The following is a 12,483-nucleotide window of genomic DNA, read 5'->3' on the forward strand; positions in this document are numbered from 1 at the left end:
TTAGGTTTTTCTGCACTGTGAAACCTCTGATATGAAGAAGTGATCTCTGGCTGAAAGCCTTCCTACAAGGAATCCATCTGGAACTGGTCTGGTCAGAAGACATTTTCTCATACCGAACAAGCTCTGGATTCTCCATTTCAACAATTCATGACAGTAATAAGATTTTTATCCAAAAAGAATTCTTGGCTGGGAATAAGAGATGATTGTTGCCTGAAGGCCACATTCATCATTACTAAAGTTTCTCTTTAATGTGGATCTTCTTATGTTAAATAATCTAAAAGTGGCAACTATAAGCTCAATCTCACTCATGAGGTATCACTCCAGTGAAGATTTTCTAACATGAAACTGTGGAGCTTTATGTGGAAGCCTATTCAAATTGATTGCTTTCATAAAGTTTCTCTGCAATGTGAATGCTTTGATGCTTAGCAAGATGACTCCTCAGTGTGAAAGCCTTTCCACACTGTTTACATTCATAAGGTTTCTCTCCAGTGTGGACTCTCTGATGTCTGGGAAGATGGCTCTTCTGTGTAAAAGTCTTTCCACATTGCTTACATTGATAAGGTTTCTCTCCAGTGTGGATTCTCCGATGTGCAGCAAGACAGCTCCTCTCTCTGAAAGCCTTTCCACATTGTTGACACTGAAAAGGTTTCTCTCCAGTGTGGATTCTCTGATGTGCAGCAAGATTTCCCCTCATTGTGAAAGTCTTTCCACACTGTTTACATCCATAAGGTCTCTCTCCAGTGTGGATTCTCTGATGTATAGCAAGACTGCCCCTCTGTGTAAAACTCTTTCCACACTGTTTACATTCATAAGGTTTCTCTCCAGTGTGGGTTCTCTGATGTACAATAAGAGAGGCCCTCTCTGCAAAAGCCTTTCCACATTGTTTACATTCATAAGATTTCTCTCCAGTGTGGATTGTCTGATGTGCAGCAAGCTGGCCCCTCACTGCAAAAGCTTTTCCACAGTGTTTACATTTATAAGATTTCTGTTCAGTGTGGATTCTCTGATGTTCAGCAAGATCGCCCCTCCATGTGAAAGTCTTTCCACACTGTTTACATTCATAAGATTTCTCTCCAGTGTGTATTCTTTGATGTACAGCAAGATGGCTCCTCTGAGTGAAAGCCTTTCCACACTGTTTACATTCATAAGGCTCTGCTCCAGTGTGGATTCTCTGATGTGCAGAAAGATGGGTTCTCTTTGTGAAAACCTTTCCACACTGTTTACATTCATAAGATTCTTCTCCAGTGTGGATTCTCTGATGTCTGGCAAGATGCGCCCTCCGTTTGAAAGCCTTTCCGCACTCTTTACATTCATAAGGTTTCTCTCCAGAGTGGATTCTATGATGTGCAGCAAGAGAGCCCCTCTGTGTGAAAGCCTTTCCACACTGCTTACATTCATAAGGTTTCTCTCCAGTGTGGATTCTATGATGTGCAGCAAGAGAGCCACTCCGTGTGAAAGCCTTTCCACACTCTTTACATTCATAAGGTTTCTCTCCAGTGTGGATTCTCTGATGTGCAGAAAGACCATCCTTCTGTATGAAAGCCTTTCCACAGTGCGTGCATTCATAAGGTTTCTCGCCAGTATGGATTCTCTGATGTGTAGCAAGATTTCCCCTTTTTGTGAAAGTTTTCCCACATTGTTTACATTCATAAGATTTCCCTCCAGTGTGGATTCTCTGATGTGTAGCAAGATGGCCCCTTTCTGTGAAAGTCTTTCCACATTGTTTACATTCATAAGGTTTCTCTCCACAGTGGACTATTTGATGTGCAAGAAGATCAGAGTTCTGACTGAAAGGTATCCCACCTTTATCACTCATAGGAACCATCTTTACATGTTGACTTTTTGGATGTGTAATGAAGTCTAAACTCCAGCCAAAGGCCATTCCCTCTAGGTTACCTTCATACATGGGTATTTCAGGAGGTTTATCATGCAATTGAACAAGTCCTACTTCTTCAGGAAAGCATTTCCTATATTTGCTATCCTGACAACTGTCATTTCCTGAGGTCAATTTCGTATACTGATTTAGGACTGAATATTGGCTGAATTTCTCGGCAGGTTCATCAAATTCACCATCACTTGTTGGATTTTTATCTACCTTGAAATTAGAGTCAAAGATTTTTCTCAAAATGAAGTCACAGGGACTTTCATCCATGCATCTGTGGGGGTCATATCCTTCCACAAGAAGACCCAGCTTTGTAGACATCTCCTTCACCTCAAAATTAGTCTCTGCCTCTGAGGAAAACAAATAATGATATAAAGACAGAAAGAAGGAGGACACACACACACACACACACACACACACACACACACACACACACACACACACAGAAATAGAAGTTCTTTCCTTTGACAGCAGAAAGTAACTGATTTTTTATTCTATTTCCTCAGGCCCAGAGGAGTTTTCAAATTTAAACAAGCAGAACCAGTCTTTGGCTATACCATTAGGTCATATCTGCAAGATGGATGATTTTAGAAATACTTTCACATACAATAACTGAAACTTCACAATGGACCCATGACACAGGCAGGCCAAAGATTCTCAACATACTTTGGAAATTTTGTATCCTTTAGATTTCATTTCCCGGAATTCTTCCCTCGCCCCAAAATTCCCTTTCCCTTTCTGTTTATGTGCATCTTTCACGTGATTGTATATAAGTTTTGAGTAACGCCTCTTTCACTCTCTCTTCCACATGAGTTGCTTGAGTGAGAGCTCTCCCTGTTTCTCTAGCCTTTTTAGTTTTCTTTTGCTTCAAGTTAAATATCAATAGATCTTATTAAACATTTATTTATATCATACTTGGAGTATTGGATATTAATTTTAAAATCTACACTTAGCAATTCAGGTCATGAGTAAAGAATGGAGGAATGACCTGACAAAAATTCCTTGAAGCTAGACTACAACTCAAACACTATGCCTGACCATGCTCTGTCCACAATATTGGACAGATTTTCTCTGTTGCCCTATCTTTCCTAAAAAAAAAAAAACAAAAAAAAAACACTTGGTTATTCTTATAATTGTGTAAATCTCAGGTAACTTTCTAGATATTCTGTTCTCATCATTTTGGAGGGACTATCACATGCCCATTCTTGGTAAATTTTATATGCTAAGCAGAGAAACAACTTCACTGTTTTTTTTAACTCTCATGCAGTAATTTTCGAGGTGGAATTAAGTTTTCTTCTTTTTCACTATAGATGCAAAGATATTATGCCACTTAGTCTAGACATAGTAAATATTCATCTTAATTTAATGTCTCATATCCTATATTGAGTCCATCATCTATCTCTCAGGAAAAGAACAGCATGATTCAGCATTGGTGTACCAGCCCCTAAGTTTACCACTCCCATCACTACAACAGATAAAAGTCTTTTGGAATAAGAGTCCTTATGCACTAGTTTTCAATTCACTCACCTGGACAGGAACTCCTTGGGCTTTTTTGTTCTAGCAGCCATGGTGCTTTCCCTTGCTGAAAACAGGACATAAAATTTTCTCTAGGAACTGGAAGCCCTGGACATAAGGAAGGAAGGGTTCAGGAAAGAAAAATATAATATATGGTTCTCCAAAGAGAATGTTGCATAGAAGCGAGGCCTATAAAATGGTTTCTATTGTATTCACTGTTGGGACATCTGCAGAAGGGTAGAGATCATGGAAACCACTTGCAATCAGAAATTTCCATCTTTGTTTACCTCTTGTACTAGAAGGATAGCCACATTCTACAACTTCCATTATCTAGAAATAAAAGGCAGCTGGTAGTGAAGGGGTAAGAGATCAGAACTTGGAGTCAGAAAAACAAATTTAAACCAGTCTCAAAGAGAAGGTAAGTGGGTGCTCCTGGGCAAGTTATCTGACCTCTGTTTGCCTCAGCTACCTCAACTATGACTTGAGGATGATAAGAGTTTCAAACTGTGTAATAAGAATCTCTTACCCTAAAAATTACGATCCCTAGCAAAATTATGATTTCTAGGACCCTATTTACTTCCTGTCATTATGTGCTGACATAGGATATAAATTGGGAGTTCCATGTCTAGCCTTTTTTCCTTCCTATTGGTGGCTTTGTCAGAGTAGGCATTTTGAGCAGGCAAAAACTTAACCACGTGATTCTTTTTTGTCAGATAATAAACTTTATAAAATAGAATACTTGAAATAATTGGACATTAATTTTAACTCTTACATTTACGGTGACCAGAAGTGGGGTTCAGAAACCCTTAATACTCTCTGAGTTGATAAGCCTCCTGCTGCTAACTCCCTGGGTGGTCCCAGCCGCCTGCTTCTGCCATGCCTGCTCCTGTTGCTGCTGTTGATTGGAGCTGCTCTCTCGAGGCTTTGAAAGTATAAAATCCCTCTTCCCCTTACATTGCCAACAGTTGAGTGCTTGCTGGCTGCTTGACTTGGAAGCCTAGGTGTGTTTCCCTTAGACAATTCCTCTTAACTCCCTGTCCCTGTGGCAGGGGAAGCAAGCTGCTCCCTAGCATTTTACCCCTAGGGGAAAGGGAAGGAAGGTTACTCTTCTAAACAGGAAGCTGAATTGCAAGCATGGTTCACTCTATGAATGAGCAGTGCATTACCTATCTCAAACAGCTCCCAGTTTTAGGGTGCCTTTTATTCCTACTGGGTGCACTGGTCCTTGCAATTTCAAGGAGAGATTCATCTCCCTACACTCCCTTGACATTCTGGCCTGCCCAGTCTCTACAATACATCCAATATGGGATTCCTCCACACAATGTTCATTGAGGAATTCTTCTTCACTATGGGAGATCCCAGAGGTGTGACCAAAAAACCTAGATGGATGATGATGCTGGGGAGGGGAAGGGACTTTAAAGAGTCTGGAGGTGGACTTTAAGTCTTTTCAGACTCCCCTGTTTTATGGAAATCTCTGTATCAGAATTGGAAAAAAGGACTCTTGAATTCAGTGCCTATATCCTGGCACATATATTGTATTTGCTGATTATTTGTTTTAAGAATTAATTTTGTTTGTTAAGTTTACATATTAATCTAATGTAATATATTCTGTTACACTATGTTACTTTAAGTTACTGTGTTTTGACAATTAGCTATATATACTGTTATATACTCTTTATTTGTACCTCGCCATATGAGTGGACTGGAGAAGATACCATTGTAAAAGTACCCTTGAGATGTTTGTAACAAAAGGGTCCATTTAGTAGCTGAAGTGAAGTGTTATAGCACTATTCCTCACCTCCACATCAAAATGGATGAGACATATGAAAGACATGTCTTCTAGAACTGTTACAGTCCCAGGCCAAAGGAGGGAGCAAACTGAGGGATTGGTTACCCCATGATGGATTATAGTCTTATAAAGTTTTCCTAAGGGACAGGGTACCCCTAAATGGCCCCCAAAAGGGAGCATTTCAGCCAAGAATGAAAGCCATGAGCTTCAGTAGCTACCTGAGTGGATCCGAGTGTTGATCAACACCCTCCTAAGGGAGGGATTGTGTAATTGTCATAAAATTCTAGTTTTATAAGTTAAAAAACTTGCTACCTCCCAGAATCCAGCAAGTAAACTGCTTGGAGAAGGCACCATGGAGATGCCTATAGAAACCTCACACTTCACTGAAAGATTCAGAATGAACTTTGGATGGTAGTGAAATTGAACTGTGTGTGGGGTTGTAACACATTTATTTGTATGTATACTCTTATGCTGAAGGGGACTGTCCCCTAATTGACTTTTTGTCAATGCGCCCAGCAATCATTGGTTTAGTTCTCTTTCCCTTTTATCCACAAATTACTGTAATGTATAAATTGGTTATGTTTACAAGATCCATTGGGGAGACCAGTCTTCCAAAGGATCTCAGGGGGGACTGTGTAATTTGAATCTGTTATCTTAAAAACTATGATTCCCCAGCAAAACTACAATTCCCAGGACCCCACTCACTTCCTATCATTATGTGCTGACACAGAGAGGATATAAATTGGGTGGAGTTCCGTGTCTAGCCTCTTTTTCCTTCCTGTTGCAGCTTTTATGAAGCGGGCATTTTGAGCAGGTAGAAAACTTAGTCTCGTGGTTCTATTTTGTCAGATAATAAACTTTATAAATATAATACTTGAAGTATTGAACTTTAACTCTTACAAAACTCACAGGGTTGTGAAATTAATGATGATTATGAACTCCTTTACCCAGGAGAGGACATAGAGCAGGTATTTTGAAATGCTTATTCCCTTCCTTTCCATTCCTATCATTTGGCCTGTAATTGAAGGGAAGAATGAAGAATTAGGATAAACTTGCTAGACTACGCAGAATATGGGGCTATGAGGTACAGCTTTATACTTCTTTTTAATTTTTTTCATATTGTTTCTTTTTGTAAGTGAATAATAATATAAAACCACAACCTTGAAACAAAAACCCAAATAAACAAAATTGAATGCTTTCATCTGCATTCTAACTCCAATAGTTCTTTCTCTGGAAGCATTCTTTGTCAAAAGTTCCTTAGAATTGTAGTAGTTCATTGTATTGTTGAGAATAGCCAAGTCAATCACAGTTGATCATTCCATAATATTCCTGTTACTATGTACAATGTTTTCCTGGTTATTATTTCATTCTGCATCAGTTCATGTCAGTCTTTCCAGCTTTTTCTCAAATCACCCCATTTATCATTTCTTATAGTACAATAGTATTCCATCACCATCATATCCTACAACTTGTTCCTTCAATTTCCAATTCTTTGCTACCCCCAAAATAAGAGTTACAAATATTTTCCTAAAAGTACATCCTTTACACTTTTTTCTGATCTCTTTTAGGTACAGACCTAGTAATGGTATTATTGGATCAAAAGGTGTGCACTGTTTTATAGCCCTTTGGGAATTATTCCAAATTGCTCTCCAGAATAGATGGATCAGTTCACAACTCTACCAAAAAATGCATTAAGTGTCCCAATTTTGTCTCATCCCCCTAGCCTTTGTCACTTTCCTTTTCTATCATATTGGCCAATCTGGTAGGGGTGAGGTGGTACCCCAGAGTTCTTTGAATTTATTTTAAAAAAGGGGGATTTAGAACGTTTTTTCTAATGCATATTGATTTCTTTATCTGAAAACTGCTTATTCACAACCTTTGACCATTTGTCATTTGGGGAATGATTTGGATTCTTACAAATTTGACTTAGTTCTTTATATATTTGAGAAATGAGATTAGAGGGCTGTTATAAAAGTTTTTCCCAGTTTGATGTTTTTTCTTCTATCTTGGTTACATCAATTCTGTTAATACAAAAAAAATTAAATTTAATATAGTCAAAATTATTCATTTTATATCTTATAATGTTTTCTATCTCCCGTTTGGTCAGAAATTCTTCCCTTCTCCAAAGATCTGATAGGTAAATAATTCTATGTTCCCTGAATTTAATTATAATATCATGTTTATGTCTAAATCATATGCCCATTGACCTATCTTAATAGGATATGAGCTATTGGTCTATACCTAATTTTTGCCATATTGTTTTCTAGTTTTCCCAGTAGTTTTTGTCAAATGCTGAGATCATATCCCCAAAGCTGGGATCTTTGGGTTTATCAAATACTAGATTGCTGAGGTCATTTACTGCTAATCTATTCCACTGATCCACCCTTATGATGCTTAACTAGTACCAGATTGTTTTGATGATTACTATTTTACAATACAGTTTTCAATCTGGTACTGCTAGGCTACCATTCTTCACATTTTCTTTTTCATTAATTCCCATGATACTCATGATCTTTTGTTCTCCCAGATTAATTTTGTAAGTATTTTTCCTTGTTCTACAAAATAGTTTTCTAGAGAGAGTTCTAGGGGTGGAGCCAAGATGGTGGAGTAAAGCTCAGAGTTGCCATGAGAATCCTCTTCAACCAATATTAAAAAAACACCACAAAATGAATACAGGAGAGAAAGAACCAACAAGGAGATAGAGTGAAACAATTTTCAAGAAAATAAAAACCCCAAAGGAAGGTAGAGTACATCTGGAGCACTGGGGGAGAGGGGAGCACAGCCAGCAGGAGGCTATGAGAGTGTGAAATCCCCTACCCCTTTTATGATTATAATAGTATTAACCTTTATAATTATAACACAAATATAATTTGCTTTATATGAATTATAAGCATTAGCTAAGAAAAATACAAATTAGGGTGGTAGTAAATTTTGCTGACAGGAACTCTGACCTTAAACCTGTAACCCAAAAGTTTCTATCAAGCCCACCACACTCTGCTTCATTTATGAAAGTTAGTTAGGAGGTGGAGGGCTGCTTTTGAGTGTCTGATAAGACAGTCAGTCAGAAGGTGGAGGGCTGCCTTTGGATTGCCTGGCTAGGTGCAATGATCATGTCAGCCATCCTTAACTGCCATCTTTAGAAGTAGCTGACTTCTGACGTTAAAAGAAATTATGAGCAAAAACAATCAGACCTTGATTGACCCCTTATTGCAGAGGCCTTGGAAAGGTCAGCCATAATAATAGATATTACTTACAACCCATAGTGACTACTTCTGTACTTTCTAGCTTATTCAGCACTTGTGTCATTAATTAGGACCTGCCCATGAAAGATCCTACTTTAAGTTTGACTATTTTCTGTCTTTAATCTGATACTATGTCATCAGATTTCTGAGCATAAAAAAAGGCTATCTCCTAAGGCTCAGGGTTTTTGGTCTTGGTCTTGACCAGACTCCAGCTTTATTGTGAGTCTGGCCTTCTCTCAATAAACCCATTTCTTATTGGCTTGGAGACCTTGTTTCCATTATTGGTTAATAAATTTTCACCACAGCTATAGCTAGGAGTGAAGAACACCCTACCCATCCTATATCTCTTGTGCAAGGTTTGGAACCCAAGCCCAAGCAAACAACCAGTCCCTGAGACCCTGCCTGGGCAACTAGAGGTATGATCAACCCACATGCATGTGGGGAGGTCCGGAATCCCAGCCTAGGGCAGTCTATGCTGAAGTGGGCTGACCTGTGTGGGTCCAGAGCAAAGCCAGGAGTCCCAGTCTGGGCTTGGGGTGAGGACCTAAATCCTAGTTTGAGATCATTCCTAAGGGTCCTGATCTTTTTGCCAAAAGGTCAGTGCAGAGCCCCAGGACAGGACAATCAACCGTGTGCCCGATTAGATGAAATACACAGTGACACCAAAAAAAACTTACACCTAAGCCTTAGGCTAGAATTTAAACAGTTCCTGACCTGACCAAGCTCAGAGTAAGACCAAAGCTTATGCCCAAGCCTGAAGCAAGTCTTTAAGTTATCAGTATCTCAATTGAATCAGCAGTGGGAGGTGGCTTTCAGAGCTTTCAGCCCACAGGCCATCATACTATATTGGAAAAACTGAAACTGGCAGAAACCCAGAAAAAAAAGAGCTAAGGGTAACATCAAGGAAGGAATAAAGTTTAAGAGGATACCCAAGGAAACAACAAAAAAAAGCATCAAACTCTAAAGAATTTTTATGGTGACAAAAAGCAAGATACAGACACAGAAGGGGACAGTGAAAGCAAAGCAAAAACATGCAAAGTCCAAAAGAAAAATATGGACTGGATACAGATTGTGGAAGAGCTCAAAATAGACTTCAAAAACCAATTAAGAGAGACAGAGAAAAAGTGGGGAAGAGAAATGAAAGCAATGCAAGAAGAAATTCAAAAGGAGAACCAAAAGCTGATGGAGGAAAATCAGGCCTTAAAAATTAGAATTGAGCAACTAGAAACTAATGATTTCATGAGAAATCAAGAAACAATAAAACAAAACCAAAATGAAAAAACATGATCTATTTTACTGAAAAAAATCAAATGACCTAGAAAACAGATCCGGGAGAGACAATTTAAGAAGTATTGGACTACTTGAAAGCCATGATAAAAAAAATCTTGGACATCATAATACAAGAAATTATCAAAGAAAACTGCCCAGATATCCTCATATAAGAAAATTGAAATTGAAAGCATTCACAGATCATCTCCAGAAAGAAATCCTCAGATGACAACTTCCAGAAATATAATAGCTAAATTCAAGAGAGCTCCCAAGCCAAGGAGAAAATACTGCTTGAAGTAGAAGAAAGAAGTAATTCAAACAAGAAAGAAACAATTCAAATACCATGCAGCCACAACACAGGACCTAGCAGCTCTTAAATTAAAGGACTAGAAGTCATGGAATATGATATTCTGGAAGGTAAAAAAGATCTAGGTTTACAACTCAGAGTCATCTATCCAGCAAAACTTACTATATTCTTTCAGGGGGAAAAAGTGGACATTCGATAAGAGAGAAGACTTCCAAGCCTTCCTGAAGAATAATAAGCCAGACCTTAACAAAAAATGTGAAGTCCAAACAGGAGACCCAAGAGAAACTAAAAAGGTAAATAAGAAAAACTTAAGGGACTCATTAAGGTCAAAGTGTTTGTATTTCTACATGGAAAGAGGACATCTGTAATTCTCAAAAATTACTCTGAGTAGTAGAGAAGACAGAAGGAATATACTTAGAAAGAGGATGGGGAAGTAAGCTGATTATGGTGATATGATGTATAACATGATGTATGACGATAAGATGTGTATGTATAGGTGATGAAATGACACATGTATGACATAATATGTAAAAAAATCAAGGGGTGAAAAAGAGGATTGTGCACTCTGTGTGCAGTTTTACTTTGTTACCCCTTGTCCCCTAAAACAGACCCTTTTTGCCTAACTTTCAAGTGGTTTTCCTCAGAAGAGCTACTTCACTCCTTTCCCATGTTTGTTTTGTGACTCTAGTTATTTAGAAGCACTGTTTTAGGGTTACTTTCAGATTCTTAGGGCAGTTCCAGCTTTTGTTTCTGCTATGCTGCATTAACAAGAAATTCTTTCTAAAGACCAAACTCATTCCAAAGGGGAAGGGGCTGCCTTGGCATGTACAAGGTTCCCTTCACCACCATCTTAAAGAAAGCTGCCTGGGTATAAACAGAGAATTTGCACACAAAATTCAGATCTAATTAGAGGCTGAACTAGATGACTTTTGAGATTAGCTTCAGAAATGTACATCAGTAACACTGGTTTACATTTTCACCTGAAGCTATCTAAAACAGAGAAGAATCAATTTCCAGAATAAGAAAGGAAAGTCCCAGATTCCTGTCAAATAATTCAAAGACATTTTTAATGAAAAGCAGGCAGGAGGAGAATCCAGAGCAGAGATCAACAGTTTTGCTTTTGTTATTGACAAAGGCTCAAAATCTTGTACATTTGGCTTGGAATGAGGACATCCTCTTAATGGGAGATTCAGAGTATCAGAGTAAATGGTCCTTACCCACAGAGAGTACATTCTGCACATTCTCCAGCATGACCTCCAGGTACAGCTCTTTCTGAGAATGGTCCAACAGGCCCCACTCCTCCTGGGTGAAGTCCACAGCCACATCCTTGAATGTTATTGACCCCTAAACCAGCAAAAGTCACAGGATTTAGAGCTGAACTTTCAGAACCCATATAGTACAACCCTCAACAATTGAGTGGAGGAAACTGAAGCACACAAGGGATTTACCCAAACTCCTAACCTTGAAGAGTGTCAGAGCCACACTGAAGATCACTCACTCAGAACCCAGTGAAAAGGCATTTTATGTCTGAAGTGAGAATCATGTTGTGAAGTAGTAAAACCTAGAGAAGTGTCTTTAATCTGTAATGCTTTTCCCTATGGAATCAGGGAGATGGGAAGTGCTCTTTGAGTAAGGAGGGAGATTCTGTGGAGAAAGAGAGAAGGTGATCTGAAATTCCTCCTCATCACAAGTGTCAGAATTGATCTGGTAATGACACTTTTTTGGAAATTTCTGAGAAGGTAGTATGTACTATGTATTCTAGGGGGAAAATATGACCAGTGACTAATGAGGAGAAAACAAAGACAAAGGAATTCTTTACTTAATTTCCTAAAAGGCTGACATACTCTTATCTAGATGAAAGCATAAAGAGGATTCCATAGAGTTTTATGGGATCAAACTCTGATTCTAGCTAAATGAAGAAGCACAATCACATGTTATAGAGACTTTGGGGAACCATCGGGTAGGATGTACCATAACCAAAACATCCTGTCTTTCCTTTATGATGAATGTCATTTGTTACTGGAATATATTCAATCATTTTATATTTAGTTATACAGAAAGAAGAGTAAGCTTGATGAGATGATTCATCTTTTTAAAATATAACATTTTATTCATTGGAGTTGGGGATTGAGCTAATTCAAAAGAAAGGCACTGACAGTGATTGGAATTCTCAAGAGGCAGAATTTCTTCATTTTAAATAATTTATTAATTTACTGGTCATTTAATGTGTCAGTTAACTCCAAAATCTAACCTCTAGCATAGGTCTTTTGTCTTTATGTCTCTCTCTCCGTCTCTTGTTCTTATCTCTCTCTCTCTCACTTTATCTATCTCTCTATCTATCTCTCTCCTTAGTGAGCTCACCACTCAGTCCCTCCCCTGGACATCCTCTGAGATCTCAGATTCTTAAATAACCACTGAGGAGAGGGACTTAGGAGAGTTCAACTCCTCCCTCATGACTTGCGTCACAGGAAAAGTAGAT

At 38.5% G+C, this 12,483-nt stretch overlaps 1 protein-coding gene across 1 annotated transcript; it reads right to left on the reverse strand.

The window, feature by feature from the left end:
• Window positions 1-367: 367 nt before the first annotated feature.
• Window positions 368-3,450, reverse strand: LOC123239419 (zinc finger protein 420-like). Its single transcript, XM_044666690.1, has 2 exons — window positions 3,410-3,450; window positions 368-1,613 (listed from the first exon to the last, which is right to left on the reverse strand). The coding sequence occupies exons 1-2, from the start codon at window positions 3,448-3,450 to the stop codon at window positions 368-370; spliced, it is 1,287 nt and encodes a 428-aa protein (XP_044522625.1).
• Window positions 3,451-12,483: the final 9,033 nt, after the last annotated feature.

This window comes from Gracilinanus agilis, chromosome 3 (assembly GCF_016433145.1).
Source record: "Gracilinanus agilis isolate LMUSP501 chromosome 3, AgileGrace, whole genome shotgun sequence".
NCBI classification, from domain to species: domain Eukaryota; kingdom Metazoa; phylum Chordata; class Mammalia; order Didelphimorphia; family Didelphidae; genus Gracilinanus; species Gracilinanus agilis.

Bases quoted from the DNA above. Each gene is read 5' to 3' on its own strand.
- LOC123239419 (XM_044666690.1), bottom strand. From the start codon at position 3,450: ATGGCTGCTAGAACAAAAAAGCCCAAGGAGTTCCTGTCCAG. The intron at 1,614-3,409 runs GTGAGTGAATTG...TTTCACAAAAAG, and splicing joins CCCAAGGAGTTCCTGTCCAG to GGGAAATCTTGCTACACATC.